This window comes from Equus caballus, chromosome 16, assembly GCF_041296265.1.
Source record: "Equus caballus isolate H_3958 breed thoroughbred chromosome 16, TB-T2T, whole genome shotgun sequence".
NCBI lineage: Eukaryota > Metazoa > Chordata > Mammalia > Perissodactyla > Equidae > Equus > Equus caballus.
Genome location: NC_091699.1, coordinates 52,240,615 through 52,265,556, shown reverse-complemented (window position 1 = coordinate 52,265,556; position 24,942 = coordinate 52,240,615). Strand labels below are relative to the sequence as shown.

The 24,942-nt window shown below is 48.0% G+C and overlaps 1 protein-coding gene and 1 long non-coding RNA gene across 3 annotated transcripts in view; both read right to left on the bottom strand.

Annotated features, from left to right (window-relative positions):
• Positions 1-14,542, bottom strand: part of SLC6A20 (solute carrier family 6 member 20) — a 41,717-nt gene extending 27,175 nt beyond the window's left edge. The window contains exon 1 of one of the 2 annotated variants that reach the window (XM_001500735.6): positions 14,086-14,542. In XM_001500735.6, coding sequence (XP_001500785.3) covers positions 14,086-14,542 — 457 coding nt within the window. Of the gene's footprint in view, positions 1-113; positions 371-14,085 lie in introns of those variants that run through there. The other variant, XM_070237845.1, reaches the window with a different exon arrangement.
• Positions 14,543-21,458: 6,916 nt separating this feature from the next.
• On the bottom strand, positions 21,459-23,920 carry LOC138918047 (uncharacterized). The gene is made up of 2 exons (XR_011426929.1): positions 23,748-23,920; positions 21,459-22,166 (listed from the first exon to the last, which is right to left on the bottom strand). It is a non-coding gene; the product is annotated as an uncharacterized lncRNA (long non-coding RNA).
• Between the last annotated feature and the right edge of the window lie 1,022 nt (positions 23,921-24,942).

The following is a 24,942-nucleotide window of genomic DNA, read 5'->3' as shown; positions in this document are numbered from 1 at the left end:
CCTGCTTGGGTCGGGGCCCACAGAGCCTGCTGGCTCCTTTCTGGACTCTGCTTTGAAGGTTGTGCTGGGCCTGCCCCCTCCCTGCCCTGCAGAAATGTGTTTCAGCGTCTCACCTCGTTCCTCTCAATAGCAAGGAGTCCGAGAGGCCGGCAGGGGCTCTCAGCCACCTTACACCTAACAATAAATGCTGTGTTAGGGGCCGGCTCGGTGGCACAACGGTTAAGTTCGCATGTTCCGCTTCTCAGTGGCCCAGGGTTCGCTGGTTCGGATCCCGGGTGCGGACATGGCACTGCTTGGCACACCAGGCTGTGGCAGGCGTCCCCCATATAAAGTAGAGGAAGATGGGCACGGATGTTAGCTCAGGGCTAATCTTCCTCAGAAAAAAAAAAAAAGGCTGTGTTGGCACCACCTGCTTGGAGCAACATGCCAACCCTCAGTGGTTATAAGAAAAGCTCATTTTCTCCCAAGGTGTTAAACAGTAACCCCATGAGTCCTGGGAAGTCCACAGAAGGCTTTTCGACAGGCCCTGCCTGATGGCCCACTGCCCGTGGGAAGGCTGGGAGCCCCAGGCCTGGTGCCCAGGTGGGGGCATGGCGGCTCTTCAGCACCCCCCAAGTGACTTCCATCACTCCTCCTGCCCCCCCAGCCATCCAGACAAACACACAATCCCAGTGAATTTGCTCTGCAATCATTTTCTCAACAATGATGCTAGAACAATTGAACATCCATATGCAGAAAAAATGAACCTCAACCCCTATCTCAGTTGTATACCAAAAAAAAAAAAAATCTCAAAATGGGTTATAGGTCTATATGTACCACTCAAAACTACAAAACCTCGAGGAGAAAACATGGGAGAAAATCTTTCTAACCTTAGGTTAGGAACAGGTTTCCTAAATACAACATCAAAAGCACTATCTGTGAAAGAAAATATTGATAAATTGGACTTTATTTTAAAATTGTGCTCTGTGAAAGATAGTGTTAGCACAATAAAAAGACGAGCTACAGACTGGGAGAAAACATTTGCAAAACACATATCTGCCAAAGACTCTGTATCTAGAACATATAAAGAACTCTCAAAACTCAATAATGACAAAACAGAGAATCTATTCAAAAAATGCACAAAAAATTTGAACAGACATTTCACCAAAGAAAATATACGAATGGCGAATTAGCACCTGAAAAGCTGCTCAGCATCAGTGTTCATTAGGAAAATGCAAATTCAAACCACGAGAGGCCACTACACACCTATTAGAATGGCTAAAATAAGAAACGCTGACAATACCAAGTGCTGACGAGGATTCGGAGGGACTCCCATTCGTTCCTAGTGGAAAGTAAAACAGGGCAGCCACTCTGGAAAGGGGTTTGGCAGTTTCTTATAAAGCTAAGCATACACTTACTGTATGACCTGGCAACTGTACTCCTGGGTATTTACACTAGAGAAATGAAAACTTACGTTCACACAAAAGCCTCTACACGAATGTTTATAGCGGTTCTATTTAGAGTTGTCAAAAACTAGAAACAACCCAACCGTCCGCCAATGAGGGAATGGATAAACAAATCTGGTACATCCATACAATGAAATATTACTCAGCCAATAAAAAGGAATAAGCTGGGGCCGGCCCTGTGGCTGAGTGGTTAAGTTCGTGTGCTCTGCTTCAGTGGCCCAGGGTTTCAACGGTTCGGATCCTGGGTACAGACATGGCACCACTCATCAGGCCATGTTGAGGTGTCGTCCCACATGCCACAACTAGAAGGACTCACAACTAAAATATACAACTATGTACTGGGGGATTTGGGGAGAAAAAGTGAAAAAAAAAAAAGATTGGCAACAGTTGTTAGCTCAGGTGCCAATCTTTAAAAAACAAAAAAGGAATAAGTTACCGATTCATGCAACAATATAGGAGAATCTCAAAAGCAATATGCCAAGGAAAGATGCCAGATTAAAAGGCTACATACTCTATGATTTCATTTCAATGACATTCTGGAAAAGGCAGAACTGTAGGGACAGAAAACAGATCTATGGTTCCCAGGGGCTGAGAGTGAGGAGGGGCCGACGAGAGGGGCATGACTGTGGTGGTGGAAACAGAACTGCATGCATTTGTCAATATTCATAGAAGTGTACACAAAAAAAGTGAATTTTTCTGCATGTAAATATACCTCAATAAAAAAACATTGTTTTTGATCAGTTTGAAAACAAGTCCACTAATCAACCCTCTTCCAACTGGACTGTTCCCCATGCTCCTTCTATGTAAACATGCTGACACTGGCTCTGTGTGAGGAGGACCTGGTGTCAGGGCGAGGCCGACAGAGGCCTGTAAGAGAGTCATTTGCTCCCATGTATCTTGATGGCCTAGTGATCTAGTGGTTAAGATTCGGTGCTCTTACTGCCATGGCCCGGCTCGTTTCCCAGTCAGCGAAACACACCACCCATCTGTCAGCTGTCCTACTGTGGCAGCTGGGTGTTGCTGCAAGCTATGTCACTGGTATTTCAAACACCAGTAGTGTCACCCGTGGTGGACAGGTTTCCATGCAGTTCCAGACTAGGAAGAAGGACTGGCCACCCACTTCCAAAAAAATTAGCCATGAAAACCCTGTGAATGTCTGATCCAGTGCCAGAGAGAATGGTGCAGAAACACTGGGCAGGGTTCCTCTGTGCTGTACCCGGGGTGGCTAGGAGTCAGAATCAACTCGACGGCACTAACAACAAATCTTGATGGGCATATTGTGGGAGATGAAATACTGTCACACTTTCTTTGCTCCTGTGAAGAGGTGGAGTCTATTTCCCCACCCGTGAATCTGGGCTGGCTCTGGGACTTGCTTTGCCCAATAGGATGCAGCTTCACCTTGGTCCTCTTGGAGCGCAGCCCTGAGACCACCTCGAGCGGAAGCCAGTCCCGGCTACGGGAGGGTGGAAGGCCACGTGGAGGAACCCAGGCACCAGCTCCCAACGTGTGAGGGCCCTCCAGCTCAGCCCATCTATCGGTGAACGCAGCCAGGCCGGATGAGACCAGCAGAGAAATGCCCAGCCACCCACAAAACTGTGAGAAATAACTGTTTCAGCCACTACTTTTTTTCTTTTTACCTCTCAATACTTCTCTGTGTATTTCCTAAAAACAAGGGTGTTCTCTTACATAATCCCAATGAGCAAAATCAGAAAGTTAATGCTGATACAGTACTGTTATTGTAGCTACAGACCTTACAGTAATTTTACCAATTATTCCACAGGCATCTTCTCTCTGGTCTCAGATCCAGCTCACCGTCATGCACGGCATCCGACTGTCACGTCTCGTTAGTCTCCTTGGTCCGGAGCACCTCCTCAGGCTTAGTCTCCCGTGACCCTGAATGTAGCCAGTTATTTTGCGGAATGTCCCTCATTTGGGGTTTGGCAGGAACACTAGGGTGACCTGGTCTTTGTCCAGAGGCACACGGGGTCGATTCACCCGGTTCTTGGCAGTGCGAACTCTGTTTCCTTGGTTAAGGTGGGCTCTTCCAGGTTTCTCTGCTGAGAGTTACTAGTTCCCTTTTGACATTATCAAGTACCTTGGAGGGAGACATTCTGAGACGAGGTAACTACTTCTCATCAGACTCTGCCCACTAGTTTTAGCATCCACTGAAGATTCTTGCCTGAAACCATGATGACCGTGTTGGCTGCCAAAGGGAGATTTTTCTAATTCCATCATTCCTTCTGAGTCCTCAGGTTTCGAGTGGTCTGTGACGCGGACGTAGATGATGGAGGCACCCCTCCCGCCCTGTGGGGGTGACCCCACCCGGGGTCGAAGTGAGTGGGATGTGTACAGTCACAGAATTATTCGGAGAGTACAAAGCCAGCTCTTAGCCTAGTTAATTCTTACTCGGCACCACCTGCCCGGCACCCGCCATCGTACGCGGCCACCCTCCCCTCCTGCTGGTCTTCTCTCCTGCGTCCACCCTACAGCTGCCCCCTTCAGTTTCTTCTCAGATCACGTCACCCTCTGTCCTTCCACCTGGTCAAAACCCTCTCGGCTTCTCCTTCCCCCTAGAGTGGCATCCACACGCCCTCCCGCAGCCTCAGGCTCTGTGGGAGAGGGCTCTGTCTTCCTCTCCGAGCTGTTCACCTCCCTCGTTCCACCGCAGCCACCGGCCCCTCCTGCTGGGCCGGCCTCTGCATGCTTGCCCTTGCTGTTCCCTCTGCCCGAATGCTCTCTCCCTTCTTTGGGTTCTTTGCCACACCTGCCTTACTCAGAGCGGCCTTCCTGGTCTGCCCCGCGCCAGAGTGCCCCTCTAGCTTCTTCCCCTGCTGGACTTCCCCTCAGAGCCGTTGCTTGTGTGAAATTACGCTGTAATTTTAGTTGTCTGTTTGGTGTCCGTCTCCACCAGCACGGCTCCCTCCTCTGCGCAGAACAGAGCTGGGTGGAGAGCAGAGCATAGTGGATATTTGTTGAATGCAGGAAGGAATCTTTCAGGTCTCACCGGACCTTCCATACACATCACTTCCTTCTGGAACCTCTCAGATCACCCAGAACTAAGTCGGGGTCCCCCTCTCTGGTCTCAGTCTCCCAGCCTCTGCTGAGTATCTACTGCTCTGTCGACCCCTCCTTCCCTAAACAGCTCCTGAGGGCAGCAATGCGGTCTGACTGGCTCACAGTTGAATCTCTGGCTCCTAACACAAGGCCTGGCACAGAGTAGGTGCTCAATAAGTGTTTGTTGAATGACTGCTTGGTGGTAAATGGTTCTACAGCAGTGGTTCTACTTGGATGCGTGGGTTGGGAAGCTATTACAGAGATGACAGAGTGGTCTGGTAAAGTTCATCATGTTGCTAAAAACAGTGTTTTTAAAAATTTCATATAAAATTACTTTATTACTTTAAGATTACTCTCACTTTATTTCATTCTTGTATTAGGTACGATGTACAGTGGGCAAGTCTATATTGGCCTGCACCTTCCTCAGAAAGGATGAGCAATCAGGAGGAAGACTTTGGACCTATGATAACACACCGTAGATCAAAAGAAAAGGAGCGCTCTAACGTATCGGAGGAAACGTCTTCCTCTGAAACAAATGTGCTGAGAGAAACAAGAAATTTGTAGCAAATTTCTAGTACATGGTCTCTAAGAGTCAAGAGGACACTGTATTTATGGAACAGCATCAGGCAACGACAAAGAAAGGACAATTTAAGAAGAAAAAAGATTTTATGAAGATGAAAAAAATAGGACTGTTGAATTTAAAGCCAATGGAGGCAGTAAGCGAAACAGAAACAGAACCTTGAGAAATTATCCTGTGGCCCAGGGGAAGAAGATAAAGAAGTGGAAATTATAAGAGAAGAGATAAGACTGGACAGTAAGCCCAAGCATTTACTCCATCTCTCATAAGAAGGAAGGAGGAGAGAACGGGGCAGACGCAGCAGCCGGAACATGCACAGTAACGAATTCTACAAGACGCTTCTCTGGTGTGTCACCGGAAGGGCTCACTAGTCCTAGGTGAATTTTTTCTGTTTTCTTTGAGTTACCACGTCCCATGTGCCAGGGACACACGGTGGGTGTGCTCTCCCGAGGCCAGAACTTTAGGTCTGTGTGTTCCAGGCTACAAGATTCTCCCCACTGAAAACCGTGGTCATTCAGCCCCATCTGCAGCAGGCCAAGTTAGAGCTGACCAAGTGCCAAATTGTGAGGAAGTTTACTCTGTCTCCTGCAAGCCCAGGGACAACTGGACAGGGGGAGAAGAGAGGCGCCCTGAGAGGAAAAGGGGACCCCAGGGCAGAGCAGCCCTTTCTGCTGGGGAGGATTCCTGCACTTCTTGCTAGGGGAGCCCACCCCTGAGGGTTTCACCTTGTTGTGCATCCCACTGGGCAGCCCCAGCAACCCATTCACAAGAAACCGTTGGCTAATATCTACAAAAAGTGCATACTTCCTGGAAAGAACTCGGGAACACCCTCCAGCAGGTCAAGAGCTGGCTCAAGACATTTGTGGTCAGCAAAGGCTATGGGGAAGGGTCTCCACCTGGCCCTGTCCCTTCACGCCAGGAGCCAAACCAAGCCTAGGTAAAATTGATGAAAACATTCTTAATACCTAGATATAGAGCTTGCAAATTATTTGAGGTAAAAATTTCATATAACATCATAAAAATTTATATCATATCTTAGCTATATAGGATACCTAAGAACTAATAAAAAATAAATCTGGCTGCAGAGTTCTCCTTCACAGAACCAAAATCTGAAAAATCTTCACCGAACAGAAAAGCATCTGTAGAGTTTCGAGGAAAAACGACTGTGGCTTATTCATGTGGGATACAAAAAAAAAAAAAGATATTCTCAGATATGCTTAGAAACTGAACCATTTATTTATTATTCCTGAAAAAATTACTTGGAGATGAACTGAAGCCAGTCAGCATTGGATCAAGGCAAAGGCCTCAACTATGAAGCTGTGTTATAACAGGACTAACTAGTGGTGAAGAAACACATGAATCAGGATTCATTCTAACAATATTGTTAATATCATTGTAAAATAACACAGATGAAAAATGTAATTCTCGAATGAGAACAGAGGTAACATAAGTGGTAAAATAGTCATCATCACGTGTCTGGAAATATTGGAAATACTGGAAAGTGGAAAAGAGGAGGAAAGGAGCAAGAAGTACAAGTGTGTTAAATTTTTAAACTTTCATAGGGTGATGTTGACAAATAACATTTCATTCTTTATGCTGATAATTAGGGAAAATAAGCACACTTTTTGTTCAAAAGTTTAAATTAACTTGTAGTAGAACAAAAATAGGATTTATACCTTAAAAATTACTTGAGAAAAAAGGCAAAATAAATATACTTCATATTGTATACAACAACAGCAACAAAGAGAAAACAGCAAGGCCGTACAAATATGATGAAGAATAACAGCAAACATAACATGACAATAAATATAAATGGATCAAATTCTTCCACAAAAAGTGAATAATCATTTGGGTTATAATAGTGTAAAAATGTAAACCATTTAAAATTCCACATTGGAGAATGAGTAAAGAAGTTACTTTATATCTGTAAATGGAATATTATGGAGCTGTTGAAGTTCGTATTTTCAAAGAATATTAAGTGACTTTGGAAAAGATTATAATAGATTAAGTAAAACAAAAACACAAGACACTAAAGTACATATAAAATATGGTTTTGTTTTTGTTTTTTTTTTTGAGGAAGTTTAGCCCTGAGCCAACATCTGCCGCCAAGCCCCTTCTTTTTGCTGAGGAAGACTGGCCCTGAGCTAACATCCATGCCTATCTTCCTCTACTTTGTATGTGGGACGCCTACCACAGCATGGTTTGACAAGGGGTGCGTAGGTCTGCACCTGGGATCCAAACTGGCGAACCCCGGGCAGCTGAAGCAGAATGTGCGAACTTAACCGCTGTGCCACCAGGCTGGCCCCGGTTATAACTTTTTAAAGAATAAAAAGAGTGTTAATAGTCATGACCCTTGGGTGCTGGAATTTGGTGTGTTTTTTTTGGTACATTTATCTCTTTTCCAAATTTTCTATTATGAACATGTATTACATTTATAACCCCAAAACACACACAAATATGTTATTCTACAGCATGTTGCTACTTATTTTTCTAATTATCATAGCCACTATCTTGTCTGTTTGTGAAACCCAAATATCTCACTACAAGAGAAATTCCTTTCTGTATGAACATAATCTCTGCAAGCCCTCACGTCTTGCTCCGTCTCCTCTGAGACCCATAAGGAGACAAATTAATCAGATTCAGCCATTTTCAGGGGTAAATTTACTCAGGCTTCCAAACTCTTGCTCTCCCTCCACTTACGCACCTTTGCCCTCTACAAAAACCACACAGGGACTTTTTAACCTGATTTTTCCTTTTTGGTGCATGTGTGTGTGTGTTTAATTTAAGGAGCACAAAGCACAAGTTCCCAGGTGATGTTGAAGCTGCTGGTCTGCGGACCACATTTTGAGAAGCACTGTTCTACACTCTGCCACTCTCCACCCCACTGCCTTCCTTCTCCTCACTCACTCCCTTCCATCTTGGCTTTCCTAAAAAAGTTTCCCATTCAGAGTCAAACCCAGTCAACTTTTGGGAAACAAAGAACAAAGACACAGGTGAGAAAAATGAAAGTCACCGTTACTCTCCCTGACCCCTTGGTCTAAAACTTGGAGACTCCCATCCTATCTGTCCCCTCCTCTCCTCACCCATCTCCTCAGCCAGCATCATCACTTCACCAGCTACCCAACACATCCCTGGCCTCCATCTTGGCAATGTCTGTAGACCACGGCTCTGACTACGCCATCTTCTTAGCCTCTTATTCAAGGCCCTTCAGTCTGGATTCACGCTGGATCCTTCCAACCTCCAGCTTCCTCTCCCACCATTGCTCTTGCCCCTACTCCATACATCACCGCCACATAGAGTTTCTGGCCATTCCCCTCAAATGCACACCCTTCTACGCCTTTTGCACACACGGTTTCTTCTGCCTGGAATGTTTTTACCCCTAAATCTACCTGATGAGCTCTGACTCATCTGTCAGGGCCCAGATTAAATGTTGCCACCGCCAGAAGCCTTTCTGGGTTCTCTAGGGCAGTTAGTCCTTCCTCTTGAGTTATTTCAATAAAGCCTCTGAACAGCCCTCTGGTAAAGCTCTTCCTGCTCTGAGCTTAAATGAAATCACCATCTTTGCAAACTGCCCCCTCAGCACAGTCCCTGGCTTACAGCAGATACTCAGTGAGTATTTATTGAATGACTGAAATTAAGTGCCTAGCAGGTTTATATTATTGATTGCTTAATTTTAGGCAGTCCTTCCTGTTTGAAAAAGGATATAAGACAGTGGTTCTCAACCCCGGTGCACAGAAGGATCTTTAACACTCCTACTGTTCAGGCCACACCTGAGACCATTGCAATCGGGATTTCTGTGGGTGGGACACAGGCATCAGTGTTTTCCAAAGCTCCCCAGAGGATTCTAACGTGCAGACAGGCTAGAGGCTTCTCCACCAGCCGGCGGACACTGCCACTCTGACTGGGTGCTTCTCCTCAACCCTGGGGGCGGGAGGGGGATGCATCAGACCTCAGGGAGCAGCGCCAGGGAGGGACGGCTTTAGCCTAAGGTTACCTGGAAGAGGTCGCCTTTAATTTAGGGAGGAGGTTTCTGGGGGAGGGTGAGGAACATGCAGAGCACCCGGCAGAGGGAGGACCCCCGACATTTTGGGGAGGGGAAGAGGTGGAGAGGGGGCCTGGAACCACACGGCTTCTCGCATTGCAGACCCAAGGCGCCTGGCCACACGCCTCCCGCGTGGAGGTGCAGCTGGTTTGAATGTCCCATTAGAACCGCGTGACGAAATGCCCTGAGCCAAGGCGGTCCGGCAGAGGTCCCGGAGAAAGCCTGGACCTCTGCGCAGCCACTCCTGTCCTGCCTTTATCAGATTAAAGTAGATGCTGGAGGGTCTGGGCAGAGAGCCCTGGCTTGTTTCCCATCTCTAAGTGGGGGTGACAGGACAGACTCCAGGAGTGTTGTGAAGAGCAGACTGAATCGCTGCAGAAGATGCTCGGCCCTGTGTCTGGCACGCGCTAGGAGCCCTACAGCGTGCTTGTTGCCAGGACTGTCTGGAAACCCCAGGATAAGCAGCGGACCTGGCTTCTCAAGGGACTCCTTGGCTGAAATTTCTGATGGCTTGGGCCCAGCATCTTTGGAAATTTTATGTGTTTGATACTTTACAACCTTTGAAGCTCGGGTTCCTGTCCCACGCAGGAGTACTGTAGAAACACCATGAGCCACAGACTGAGTGCACGCATGCACGCGTGTGCACACACATACACACACACACGCTGTACAGGTGAGTAGTGGTAGTGCTGTCCGCCGGTCCACCATGGACTGAGCTGGTGTGGCTCAGGCCCAGGCTGGGTGCTGGCCTGAGGGCTGTGGCTCCAGCGCTGTGCCAGGGCTGGCTCCCACCAGCTCACAAGAGCCGGCTGTGCACATCTCTCCCAACCCCACATTCCGGGATATTACGTTGGTAGTTGGAAATCGACCATGGTGAGAGTATTTACACCACAGTAATCAGCAAATGCTACAAATTACGTCCTGCTCCTCCCACCAAAAGCCAGCTGTTCAGCATTAACAGCACCCCACTTTGTGGCTCCCAGCAGCTGGTGGCCTCAGGAGGCCCTTCCTCTAAAGTGTGCTCCATGGACCAGCAGCATCGATTGGCATCACTTAGGAATTGGTAGAAATGCAGAACCCTACCCTCCCGCGGGTCTCTGAATCAGACTCCCTGGGGCTGGCGTCCAGCAGGCTGTATTCATCAAGATCCTCAGGAAGGCTAAAGCCTGAGAGGCTAAGCGCCTGGGAAGAGCAGAAGGGGTTTGAGAGGGGAAGTGGGACATCCAGTCTTAGAGTGTCACTGTCCCACTGCACAGTCAGGTGTCCTCTGATTTCCCCTCTTTATGGTTCAAATATCATATAGAGAAAATTTAGAGAAAAAAATCCATATTTCCACCAGCCACACAAGTATTCTCGTTTCTCTGCCTTTCTTCCATAATTTGATCCTATTTATATCAAGATCAATTGCTGGTGCATTTGTTTTCCACACATTAGTGTGTGGCACGTTTGCATCCCAATTTCTTCCTGAACAGCCAGTGCCTCAGACTTTGACATGGTCGCCAAGACCTGCTGAGTTTTTTAAGAAGAGATTTGGTGCCGTTCCCTTGGCTGCCTTTTGTTTTTCTCCAGCGCTGGCATGCTGTACAGACGCGGTTGGTACCTGGAACGTAATCTTCAGAATTAACATTCCTCGTGCTGGGCCTGGCCCGGAGGGCAGGAGCCAAACAAGCCTCTTGGTCAGGGGCAGGGCCCCATGGAAAGGAGCAGGGGCCCTAATCCGTTTTGTTCTGGGAAGTATTTTGACACAGCTTGGCTCCATGGCTTATAAACAAGCACTTTGTTGGCTGGGGGTGAGGCAGTCACAACTCTGTTTAGAAGGAAGCCTTTCATGATGTGGCTTGTTTACCCTTTAGCTTTAGGTAAAGAATGGGTCTGTAAACTGCCTGGGTTTCGGGTAATATGAATCACTTATTAATCGGTGACACCACGGGGCAGTGAAAGGCTCCGGGAAACCAGCATCCCCCTCTCAGGTACCTTGTAGCTTTTCATAACAGACCTTGCTCATTCATCCAACAAATATTTATTGGGTGCCTCCTCTGACCCCGTCACTTCAAGAGATGGGGCCAGTGGGAGACAGAGAAACTCTAGAACAATGTGCAATCTTCTGACCAGGTGCTCACTTGGCCTGACAGTCAGTGGGGACAGGAAGGGAGAGCAACTGCAAGAAGGCAATGTTTGGCCTGGCCTTGAGGGAGAAGTGGAGAGCTCCAGGCCAACAGCATCCCAGAGGGAGGAAATATCTTGTGCAAAGTGTGGAGGCAGAAAGTAGGCATTTACTGATGGAGAGTGGTTCAGAATATTTCCGGGGCGTGGGGGTGCTGGAAGATGAGTGGCAGGAAATGAGGTGGCACTAGGGACAGGTGTTAGGTGTCAAGTCCTCACTATGCCACGATAAGCTGTTTGTCTTTGTTCTGCACTTACTCTTGAGGGGGCACCATCCACCCAACCTACATCCATCTACTCCCATCTCATCCATCCATCAGCTCACCCACCCACCAGTCCACCCTCCCCTCGGGGTCCATCCACCTGTCAACCACCATCCATCCTTCCACCCACCCACCAATCCACCCTCCCCTCAGTGTCCATCCACCTGCCAACCACCATCCATCCACCCACCCACCCACCCACCAATCCACCCTCTCCTCAGTGTCCATCCACCTGTCAACCATCATCCATCCATTCATCCACCCACCCACCAATCCATCCTCTCCTCAGTGTCCATCCACCTGCCAACCATCATCCATCCATTCATCCACCCACCCACCAATCCACCCTCTCCTCAGTGTCCATCCACCTGTCAACCATCATCCATCCATTCATCCACCCACCCACCAATCCATCCTCTCCTCAGTGTCCATCCACCTGTCAACCATCATCCATCCTTCCACGCACCCGCCCACCAATCCACCCTCTCCTCAGTGTCCATCCACCTGTCAACCATCATCCATCCTTCCACGCACCCGCCCACCAATCCACCCTCTCCTCAGTGTCCATCCACCTGTCAACCATCATCCATCCTTCCACGCACCCGCCCACCAATCCACCCTCTCAGTGTCCATCCATCCGTCAACCATCATTCATCCTTCCCCCCCACCAATCCATCCTCTCCTCAGTGTCCATCCACCCATCAACCATCCTCCATCCATCCATCCATCTACTCATCCAGCCTAAGCACACTCTGTACCAGGCACAAGATATTTTCTGGGTCCTGAAGGTCTTGTGGTTCCCCTAGCAACTCCTTACACATATTCACTTCAGAATGACTCCACCCTACCTGTCTCCACCTACAGACTATGCAGGTGATGGTGTTGTTAGAAACAAGGCATTAAATAGTCACGTGACAGCAAGGCTCACCTGGTCTGATGGTTGGGAAATGTGTACCAGGATAAGGGTATCAGGGGTAGGTGTGCTGAACACAGAATGACAAGGAAATCTCCCCCTGACAAAGAATTCCCTCAAAGTCAGGTACGAGGCTGTTAGAGCACGGGGCAGCACTCGCCCCTCCACAATTCTCATGTATTCATGCCCTTCAAATGAAAAAAACAGTCAGAGAATTAAAAATGCACTAGTTAAAAAAAACCTCTGTGGATTAACCTTTTTGGGGAGTTTTTTGAGCTGGTGGGGGTGAGGATGGGGGAGCAGAGTTTTAGGTCATGGTCTTCTTAAATGGGTTAAATTTTGTAAATACTTTGGTCTAATATCTTTCATTGTTCTTTATGGTGAAAAAACCATTCCTGCTGATTATGGAAGACATAACACACACACACACACACACACACACAGAGTACAAATACACAAAAATCGCCCAGAGATAACTAGTGTTAACACTTTGGTGTATTTTTTTCCCATTCTCTTTTCTCTGCATATTTTTAAACATAATTGAGATCATCCATTTTATACAGCTTTGAGTCTGACTTCCCCTCCCTCCACTTAATATATGATATGAGAAAATGCTCACAGAAAATTGCTTGAAAACTCCATCTTAACAGCTGCAAAGAGCCCCATTGCATGGATGTTGCATAATTCATTGATCCGACCCCCTTTAGTTGAGGGCTTAGGAAGTTTCCAATGTTTTGCTCTTATTAAAAGATCGAGATCATTCTTCTATTTTCTACCTTCTGTCAGAACTCTGATGATTTCCTTTAGGTAGAATTTTAGAAATTGAACAACTAAAAAAAATTTTTTTCAATGCTGAAACTTCAATTTCTATTGTCATACTGCCTTCCAAAAAGACACTTGGCCTCCACAGAGGCTCTGTGGCATATCACAGAAGGGGGTCCCCAGCTCTGGAACGTTAAGGGGATGCAGTGTGAATGTGTTGCTGTCCGTCTATTCAGTGAGAGTGATATGATGCTTGAGAGGAAAATTTGTAAAAACACACAGACACACAGACAGAACAGAAGGATTTGCTTTTCTTGCCTTCGTGGTTCCAAATCCAAACCAAACTTTCTATAAAAATTTTAAAGAAATGGCTCAAGATCCCTTTAACCTGAGTTTCAAATCGTGCTGCCGGGAATCTAAGTTTCTGATCTGAAAGTTGCAATATGCAAGCTTCTGGTGAACAAGAAAATTTCCTGCTCACATTTTACACTTGAACGTAAAGTTTATTCACTAGAAGTCAGACCATTGCCACCTCTCCTCCTCCTGAGGCAGGAAAACCGTGTCTGCCAGCCTCTGGCCGGGAAGGGTGTGGTGGGGGGCTGGCTGCCCGTGGGATGGGGTTGGGGGTTACAGAAGGCTCCGGGAGGCAGATTTGGATCAGAGCCCAGGCTGAGGACCCAGGTGTCCGGGATCCGACTCCCGGCTCTGTAACTTTGGGCAAATCACTGACGCTCTCTAGCCTCGGTTTACTGGTCTGGAATATGGGACCACCCAGCGCGCATGCCCAGGCGCGTGGGCGTGAATGCCCTCCGGCGCGAAGTCGCCCAGCCGGTCCCGCGGGGCCGAGCCGAGCCGGGCGCACTCACCTCCGCCGTACATCTGGCACAGGTAGGGGAAGCGCCACACGTTGCCCAGGCCCACGGCGTACGAGATGCAGGCGAACACGAACTGCAGCGGGTTGTCCCACAGCGGCCGCGCCTTCTCCATGGCCGCGGAGCTCGCTCCCGCTCGGGCGCCGCGCTCTGCTGCTTTGCTGCGCGGCCGCCAGGCGCCCCGTCCCGTCCGGCTCGGCCTGGGGTGCCCCGCGTCGCTGCCGCTCGCCCGCTTTTTAATTGCTAATCTCGTTAACGGCGCGCCCGTCGGAGGGGCGAGGCTGGTAAATGGATGACGACGAGCCCCACCCCGCCTGGCCACCGCCGCCGGGAAGGCGCCCGAGATTGCGAGGTACAGGGCGGCGCCCCGGTCCCTCTGGCTCGACGTCGGGCCCGTGTGTCGTGTGCGGAGCTCCTTGGAGTGGTCTGGTTCCCTCAACCCCCTGCCCATCATTGACTGAGTGCCTGCTGTGTGCTAGGCTTTGTCTGGGGACAGGGCTGTGAACAACGCAACCATCCCCAACTCTCCTGGAGCTGACATTCTGGTAGAGGGAAATGCTCACACTGGACTGGGTAAAATGTCCCATTTTCAACTATTTTGACCTACAGAAACCTACCAGTTTCATATGGTTCATCCTAATCCATATATACGACGGAGAGACGCAAGAAAGGCAACTGAGGCAAAGCCAGGGGGTTAGCAGTCCCGGGTGGTGGGCTGGGTGGTCGCAGGGGCTTCCTAGAGACCGGAAGGAAGTGGGGGACACCCCCTTACCACCCCTACCTCCCACCCCCTTCACCCCTCCCATTCACCCGCACCCCCAGCACGTCCCCCCTAGGCAGAGGAAGAGCACCCAGGCGCGGGGTTTCCTTGGGTCTACAGGTGGGCCCTCGGCGCCTGCTGTGTGCAGGGTCTGGAGTCTGGCTCTGCAGTGTCGGTGCGGCCAAGAAGCGGGTTTTGAACAACCGCTGTGGGAGACTCTACTGCTCAGCCCAGTCTAGGGACCAGCGATTCTGATTCATTAGGGTTGGGGCCTGAGAAACCTCGTATTTCTATTAGTCCGGAAAGGTGATTTGGTTCAGGGTGGTCGCTAGACACGACTAAGCCAGGTGCTTTGGAGTAATTCAGGGTCTGGCTTTGAATCTCATTCTGCCACTGACTTAGCTGTGTGACCTTGGACAAGTCACTTAACTAACCTCTCTGAGCCTCTGTTTCCTCACCTGTAATGGGAACAAATAGTTTTTCCCTCCCAAGGCTCATGTGAGAATTAATTGATGACTTAGCTTAGCACCTGGCACACAATAAGGGCTCAGTCAAGAGGCCATTCTCATAAGGCCCCAACAGGATGAATGAATGGATACGTCAGGCACTAAATCAGTGAGTATTAGTGACACCCTTTGAACGGGGCCTGGTACACAGCAAGAGCTAAGAAAATGCTTGATAAATAAAAAGATACATAAAGTTAAAAAGAGAGGAGAAGCCTGGTTGCTGGTGGAAATCTTACTAGAAGCTGGAATGCAACCCCCCCTCTGGGACGGTCCCTCCTTGGGCTTTCCCTGGAGCCCCCACCTGGCTGGTGGCAGGGGAGAATGGGGGTGTGGGGAGGAGGGGGAGAGCCCTCAGACGTACCACCCGTCCTTGAACTTTCTACCTCCAAAAAGCAGACAAAGTCTGCAGTACGGCAGGAGACACTTTGGATTTTTAAACTTTGGGTTCTCGAGTGTTTTTCCTGCCCCTCGCCTCCTCCCACAGGAGCCCACTCCCCTGGTTTCTCTCGCTGTAGGTTAGTTTCAGCTGCGTTGACCTTGACAGAAGGGACTCCCTGCGTGCGGTCTGCGCTCTCGGGTCCTGGTTGCGGGTGTGGGACTCACTCAGGCTCTGGCTCTGCTGCTGCGGAGCGGCCCGGGGCGTGAACATGCTCTCGTCTACCACTGATGGGTGCCCGTGCTGTCTCCAGTCTGGGGCTCTTCTGAATAACGCGGTTCTGAATGAGCCTCCTCGTGTGTGTGCTTGGGTGGATGAGCGCTCTGTTGCTGGAACTTCTGGGCGGTAGGTGGGTGTGTGATCAGCTGCAGGACAGATTGCCACACTGTCTTCCGGGAGGGAGCACGGGCCACACTCCCACGAGAGTTTCGGTTGCCCTACATCCTCACGAAGGCTTGTCATTCTCTTTTTGAAGTTCTGCCCAGTCTTGTGGGTGTGTAGTGATAGTTCACTGTGGCTTTTCACTTTAATTTCCCTAATATTAATAAGGCTGCCTACTTTTCCATAGGCTAATTGGGTCACCAGACATCCTATGGCATGAAGTGCCTGGTCAAGTCTTTTGCCAGTTGCTAATTGGCGTGTCTTTCTTTGTTTGCTGATTTACAGTTCTTTATATACCCTAGATATGAACTCTTTGTCAGTTTTTCTTTTCTCCCCAAAGCCCCAGTACATAGTTGTATATCCTAGTTGCAGGTCATTCTAGTTCTTCTATGTGGGACACCAGAGCGTGGCTTGATGAGCGGTGCCATGTCTGCCCCCAGGATCCGAACCTGTGAACCCTGGGCCACTGAGGCAGAGGGCGCAAACCTAACCACTGGGCCATGGGGCTGGCCCCTCTTTGTCAGTTTTATGTACTACAAATTTCTTCTCTCCGTCTGTGGTCACCTTTTTATTCTATTAGTGGTGTCTTCTGATGAACAGGTGTTCTTAACAGTTCAATTTACCAATCTATTCCTTTAGTGACTCTTTTTTTGGAATGTCCTTTTCAGAAATCTCTCCCTTGTCAACCCAAGGTCATGAAGATATTTCTGAGAATTTAAATTTATGGCAAATCAAGTCTCAGCGATCCATGGAGAGGGCTGCCTTTTTAATGTTGTTGAATAGTATAGACAGAAGGCATGCTGCTGCCTCCAGCCAGCCACTTGGCGTGTTCTTCTTCTCATAAATGGATTTTCCCTAGAGGGCACCTGGCTATGTGGTGGCTCTCAGGAACTGGGCCCCCGGAGAGAGGCCAGTGCAGTTGCCTGCACCTGGGGTGCTGGGCATTTGTTGGTTTGACCCAGGCAAGGCCCCTCTTCAATTCCCTGCCCCAGGGATCAGGCCGGCACTCCCTCCAGTCACACTGCGGGACTCCCTGGGAGCCTGTCCAGGGCATGAGGCCTGGGTAGGGGCTGTGGGCAGCACAAGGAGACAGCCCCATAACAGGACTGAGGGTATCCTCGGGGGCAGGTGCTCAGGGCTCCTGATAAGGTCCCCACACCTTCCTGAAATCCATCTGATAGCTTTAACCTGATGGGCCAGTCGTGCTGTGTGGCTGCTAGACGTGGGAAGAAGAGGCCTGGGATGGTGGGTGGGCTCCACAGGGAGCGGGAAAGCAGGGGTGGAGGTTAGTGGTGTGGTGGTAAATGGTTAACAACCAGCTCTCTGCAGAAAAAGCTCTGATTTGTAGCATTTACCAATTTCTACGGTGTAAATACTCCCACTATGGCCGATCCCAAGCCAGCAACGTGATGTCTGGAACGGGGAGTTAGGGAGAGACGTGCAGTAGCACATCGTTACATTAAATTTCCATCACACATAAGCAGTAGACATAACCTCAAGAGCGTAGATAGTAGTGGAGTAAATAATTAGGAAGTGATGGGTTTTGAGTATTTATTGCCTCTGTTTTAAATCACTTATTTGTTAGTTTGTATAACAATTTTTAATAATGGCTGTGTTTAACAACCGACTCACAAAATTCCTGAAAATGTACCACCTGGCACTCACGAGCTTCTGGGAGCTGGCTCCAGCGCTCCACGGGCGCCTGGGGCTGGGGGAGCAGCTTCTGTGCAGCAGGGGCCAGGGGGGGCGAGTTCAGCTCTCAGTGGGCTGGCGCCGAGGGCACAGGGTTTCAGCTGAGCTGAGCCCCAGCCTGAGTGCTCCCAGGGCGCCTCCAGTACCAGCAGGGAAGAGAGCTTCTGTGGCCTGGCCTGTCCGGTCTCCCAGTGCCACATGTCAATCAAGACAATTCCCAGGGATCGCAGGCCAGCCTCCTGGAGTTATCTTATTTCTGGAACAGGGTGGAGGCAGAGGGAAGGGCCTGGCTCAGGTGCATGGGTGTGGCACGCCTGGGCCAGGATTCCAGATTCTTACCACCGCCCCCAAGTTATGGCCACGGCCACACCGCTTCCAATGATGTGTTCGGCCCAGTGATCCGCTGTTACTTAACCCCCATCAGTGGCTCCTGGTTCCCCGCAAGATAAAGTCCAAACTCCTCAGCCTGGTCTGTACGGCCTTGAGGATTTTTTTTTTAATTAGGCCTTGAGGAATTTGACCCTTGCTCACCTAGGTTCCAGGAGAAGCTAGACTTTTCACCTTCTGGAAAATGCTGTGCATGTTCATACTTCTGGGCAGTTCCGTCAGCCAGGAACACCCTCTCCCTACTCGACTCAGGAAAAGTCTATCCATTCTTCTTGACCCCAATGAAATAGCACCCTTTTTAAGAAGCCCCAGGGGCAGGGCCGTGGCCGAGTGCTTAAGTTTGTGTGCTCTGCTTTGGCAGCCCTGGGTTCACTGGTTTGAATCCCGGGAGAGCACCTACACCACTCATCAGGCTGTGCTGTGGCGACGTCCCACATAGCAGAACTAGAATGACCTACAACTAGGATATACAACTATGTACTGAGCTTTTGGGGAGAAAAAAATAAGAGGAAGATTGGCAACAGATATTAGCTCAGGGCTAATCTTCCTCACCAAAAAGCATATCTTTAAAAAAAAAAAAGGCAGCACCATCCCCATATCCCCAGCCAGAATACACTGTCCCTCTTTCCTGCCCCCAAGCCCGGGGTGCATATCATGTTTCCAACACTTCCAGTGCTGCCTTGTCACGAAGAGTGCAAGATGTGTGTCCCCACTGGGCTGTGGCCAGTATCGTGTCCTGTGCATCCTTTCTCCCTAGGGCCAGGCTCATAGTTGAGTCTCAGTTGGTAAATGACAAGTGTGCTGTGGACTCTAAGCACTTCAGTATAAGCTCATCCCTGCTGTCCACAGCATCAATGAGCCTGAGACGCCTGCATTGCAGAACGTTTCTTCAGACATTCGAGTTTTTATTGCCCACCTACTATGTGCCAGGAGCCTGCTAGGCTCAGGGAGTCGAGGCAAAACCTCTGGAAATGACTGTCCTCCCCTCCGAGCTATCTGAGGTGCCTGCTTGCTCTCCTTCTGGGAGCACAGACACCCGCGGTGCAACTGGGGAAGCGCGGGGAGGAGATTCTGCAGCGGGAGCACTGGGGCTGCTGTGGGCCCTGGCCCAGCTCAGGCAGCGAAGAGGAGAGTCCTTCCAGGAGCCGGGGAGCCCCTGCCTTGGGGCCGGGAGTGTGTGATTGTGTGCCTGAGAATGGTGTGTGCACGTGTGCATGTGCATATGTATGTATTTGTGTGCAGGGACCATGATTTATTTTTTCCTTTAAATTAATTAATCTTTTCACTTGAATACATTTAAAAATGAAAGCTTCTATCACTACCATACATGTAAAGCTAACATTTTTCTAATGCATTTTAAGATAAATTGATAAATATTCAAGTTTTAAAATGTCTGTCTGTGGTGCTGCCTCGAACCACCGTATGTCCCCCAGTGGTATGTGCACCCTGTTGGGCACCACAGACCTTGCCCACAAACCGTTCCCACAGAGCCCTGGAATTTCAAAGACGTGCCCACGGCTTGGCAAGGGGTGCTGGGAGCCCAAGCAGGGTAGCCCCACCATGATGTCTCTATATGTTATGTTTCTGTATGGAATTTTATTTGACAAAAGAGTTCAGATCCCAAAAACATAGCAGAAGCCCACTGCCGAGCCCACATCTCTGTCTGACAGGAGAGGGCCTGGAGTTGTGCTGTCCAGTATGGCAGCTGCTGGCCACATGCAGTTACTGAATTTTAAATTAATCAAAGTTGAATTAAAACTTCAGCTCCTCAGTCACACTAGTGGCATGTCAAGAGCATGGCAGCCCCTGTGGCTAGTGGCTGCTGTGCTGGCCAGCGCAGATGTAGAATGTTTCCATCACTGCAGGAAGCTGCATTGGATGGTCCTGACTTGGGTGGGTGTGGGCGGGCGGTTTAGTGGTAATTCCTGCCATGGGGCTTTACCTCTTCCAGGCCTAGAGTGTGAGCACCTGCTTGAGACAAAGCCCCAGCACAGATGCTGTCTCTTTGTCCTCAGAAGAGGAGAGATGGGACCTTCCCTCTCTCTGCTCCTCTACCTCCTCTGCAAGGAGGCCAGATGCATCCTAGGCGGGTCCATCCCTTGTAGCCACTACACCTGCAATGTGGGAAACCCCAGTTCCGTCTTCCAGACCTGAGCCCCAAGCCTTTCCTGCTCTCTGCCCGCCGGGGCCCTGTCTCTGGTCCTCCCTGTTTCCTCAGAGCCTCCCTCTCTGGCCTGCACCTCACCGTCAGCCAGTTCCACATACTTCCCTCCTCCCCACCCTTGCCCTTGGTCCTTTCACCGTCTCTCAGCCCTGTTCCACCCAAACTCAAGGATCTCTGGGCTCCCCAGACTGCTGTTAGGGCCTTCTGGAAAAATCTCACAGAGCTGTGATTGGGTCTGCTGCAAACACAGGTCTGAGACCTCAGCAGGGCCTTGCTGCTGTTTGCTTCTTTGAGATCCCTCTCTGGTTGGAGTCTTGCAACCCTGGGCCAACGTTCCGGATCTTCTCTGTGTGCCTCAAATCTCTCTTTCCATCCTTCTCCTTCCACTGATGACTTAACAAAGGTCCTGAGAGCCCCACAGACAGCCGAAGGGCACTCCCTCCAGGCTGGGCGCCCCTGCAGTTCTCTCTCCCTGCCAGCCTCGCCGGGTGTGGGCTCCCACTCCCTCCCGGGGCTCCCGTGTCTCTCCTACCAGCCATCCCTGCTCTCCCTGGCATTGCTGATAGCTTCTCCTTTTTCCTTTTTTGGCTTAAAAACATCCTTAGGTCCCACTAAGAGCATCTCTTAAAACCTTCTAGCTCTGCTCACCACCAATCTTTATCCAAATGTGTGGCCTGCATTCTTTGCCTCCGTGCCTCATCACACCTTTCACTCCCTTACCTCTTATAAGAGAGTAATGTGGCACGTAGACCTAAATTATAATGAATCCACTCTGTCAAATGTACCCAGAAACATAAGCCACCCTTTTTTCACCTTCTGTTACAATACAGGGGGCAGGGAAGGGCCCCTCTTCCTTGCTAACCCCCCTCCAACGCCAGGACCATGTGCGCCTCCAACTTCCTCTGTGTCCTCATACCCAGGCCAATACTAGGTATACAATAACTTTAAGTAAAGGTTAGAGGACTTAACCCAAGGATACCAACATTATTAGTGAATAGAGAAATTTGGAAAATGATGTTAATGAGTATTAAAACCCATATATATTAACTATATTCCTTTTTTTCATAGTGAAATATAATATGCATATAGAAAATTGCACACAAAAAATCTACAGCTCAAAGATTATCATCTCACCCAGGTCATGAAAGGGATGCTAGCACCCCAGAAGGCCCCTCAGCTGCTCCTGCCTCTTGGATCCCAACCTTCTCCCTGCAGAAGGAAGCACTCTGCCAACAGTCCCTTCCTTTCTCTTCTTAGGCACTATGGTTTTATCGCCTGAGCATGAATCTCTAAACACTTTCCTTTAGTTTTGTCTGTGTTTGAACTTTATATTATGGAAAAATATAGTGGCTGTTCTTTGGTGTCTGACTTTTTTTGCCTCACATTATCATTATTATTATTTTAAAGTTTCATCCAAGTTGGTATATGTAAATGTAGTTGATTTTTTTTTGCCACTCTATTGTATTCCCTATATGATTATAACTACATATTGTTCATCCATTTTACTGATGGACATTTGGATTATTTACAGTTTTTGGCTGTTATGAAGAATGCTGATAGGGATATTCTGGTATGTGTGTCCTGGTACACATATGCAAGCATTTCTAAGGGTGGAATTGCTGAAACATAGTGTGTATGTAGTTTCAGCTTTGGTAGATGACTCCTAAAGTGGTTATATCAATTCATATATATGTACCAATAATTCCATAGCAGCCTGAGAGTTCTAGTTGCTTTATATTGTTCCACAGTCTGATGAAAGCAAAAAAGGGGGAAAAAAGAGTTATTGAAAATTCTTGACAAATAGAAAGCACAAAGTGAGATGGGGAAATAAATCCAAATATATCAGTAATTACAATAAATGTGGATGGATTAAATGAACCAGGTGAAAGACAGAGACTATAAAACTGGAGTAAAAAATTCACACATACAGTTACATGCCATTTATGAGATACCAAACATAAGATCACAGAAAAATTTACAGTGAAATGATGAAAAGGATACAGCATGAAAATGTTACCCAAAGGAAAGCTAAGGAGAGCTCTATTACCCCAGATAAAATAGACTTTAACCCAAAAAGTGTTATTATTAGTGATAGAAAGGACATCTATCACTAGAAAGATATAACATTTTCAAAGTTAAATATAATCAATAAAATAGCCTTTAAGAACAGAAAGCAAAAATTGATAGGACTACAAAGAGAAATTGACATAACTGCCATCATGATGGAGATTTCTGTACTCCTCTCTCCATTACTGGTAAAGTAGAAAATAAAAAGTAAAGAACAGGGAATGAAAAATAATGCAGATAATTAGAATAAAAATCAAATGGAACTTCTAGAAATGAAAAATGCAATAATTGAAATTAGAAACTCAATGGATGGGTTTAAAAGTGGATTAGACACAGCTGAGGGAAGATCTGGTGAACTCAAAGATATGTCCGAAGAAATTTTCTGGAACATTGCACAGAGAGGTAAAAAAATATTTACAAAGTTAAGACATATAGGGCAGTAAGTAACATACACCTACCTAGAATCTAGAAGGAAAAGACAGCGAGACTAAGACAGAGCAATATTTAAAGTACTAAGAGCTCAGCATTTTCCACTACAGATCTATGCAGCCCAACGATTGCTTTGTAGGATTTAAAAAAAGAAACATGTTCAAGACACATCACCATGATGCTCCAGAACGTCATGGTGAGCCCTTACCCCATGACACAGGTCTCAGTGCAGAGGGATATTTAATTTGTGGGATTTTGAAAAAATAAAAAGGTAGAGCTTAAATCTTGGGCAGGTGGAATAGCATGTCACTTAGGAGAGGGATGAGCTAAAATGTTCTAAGGAGGTAACTAACTAGACTTTGCGAAGGTATACAAAGGAAAAATTTCAGGGAGTGGTCCCCAAACGCTTTCCATAGCATTCTAGCATCTAATTAGGGTTCATACGTTGCATTTAGTTGTTATGAATAGAGTTGCTTTTAGGACACTGTTCCCACCTTTTTGTTTTTATGACATTAACTTTCTGAAGAGGCCAGGCTAATTGTTTAAATGCAGAATGTCCTACATTCAGGATTTGTCTGACTATTTCACTGGAGGTGGTTTAACACTGGCTTCCCCCCTGTAACTTGCAGAGAACGTGTTCAATTTAGTCTTTTATGGGGGGTGTGTATATAAATATTTATGTGTGTAAATAAATAGAAATACATATTGCATCTATTATAGCATTGTATATACACTTAGGCATTAACAGTGTCTCTTATTGAGGGACTTTGGGAAACAGCGTATGTCCTCTCTGAGTTTCCACTTCACATCTGCAAGATGGGAGACAGTACTGACCTTCTTCACTGAACACTCCAAAGAAATTTAGACCCTCCGGCAACTCTGACAAGCAGCAGAGAGGTGGTGAGGTGGTGAGGAATTCTGGCCAGGCCCGAAGGCAGGGTGGCTGCACAGAACCGGGACTGGGGTGGCAGCGGGAGGCCACAGCTCTGTTTCTGGACCGGCTTTGGCTGTGAGATATGAAAAAAACTAATGGGACACAGATGACTTTAGTGGCAGCCTTAAAAATGAGAGAAAAGAAAATGAAAAGAAGTCCAAGGCTTGAAAGTAAAGAAACCTTAACCTAAAATAATGTAGCGAGATGCTAAAATAAATGTTTCAATTTGTACAGTTTACCAGTACTACTGGTGAAAACTCAGGGCTTCCTCAGAGTCGGAGTAAGGTTAAAGAAAACAATAAATGTAATAAACTGAGTCCATTTGTCCATATGCCACTTCCAAAGGACAACTGTTTCAACAGAGTAACCTGAAAGGATTTTCTGTGAATTGAAGCTTATGTTGTCTGAAGTAAGTAATTTGGGTAAACATCACCAATTGGACATCGTTTAGAAAGGCCCCAATGGAACTAATAGGCATTTTTCAGGTCAGAGAGAACAGATGCAGAAAAGAGCTTATCTGGAAAGCACTGTGGCTTCTCACCACGACCTCCCAGCTGACCGCCTGTTAGTAAGGTCCAGGCATGTGCTCTGAACACACGTGGCCCAGGGAGCCGGGATGAATCCTTCCATGCTTTTTGTTGGTGTTGGCTAAATTTACTTTTTTACTTCAAACATTTTTGTTGGGAACAAGGAATCAAGACCAACTAGAAGGCATAATCTGATGGAGAAAAACAGACAGAGCACTGTGAAAATATTTTCAAGGGTCAGGGTACACCTGGGCCGCGCTGTCTCCATTAGTGGCCCCCTAAGGCCGTTCACTATGTCCTGCTGGGCTGCTTTGTGCTTGTTCCTTCATTTCATAACAGGAGAAGCCCTGTCAATCTCCCTCTGCCAGAAAACACACACGCTTCATTTCACAAGCTCAATAGTTCAGATTCTATTGGATTTCTTTTGCCTATCAATAGTCAAAAGGAGGTCTATGGCGGAGCATGGGCCCCACCAGGGAACTTTGAGAATGCAGGCTCTCAGGCCCCTCTCCCAGCCTCCTGAATCAGAATCTAGTTTTAGCAGGACCCCCAGGGGATTTGTAGGCAC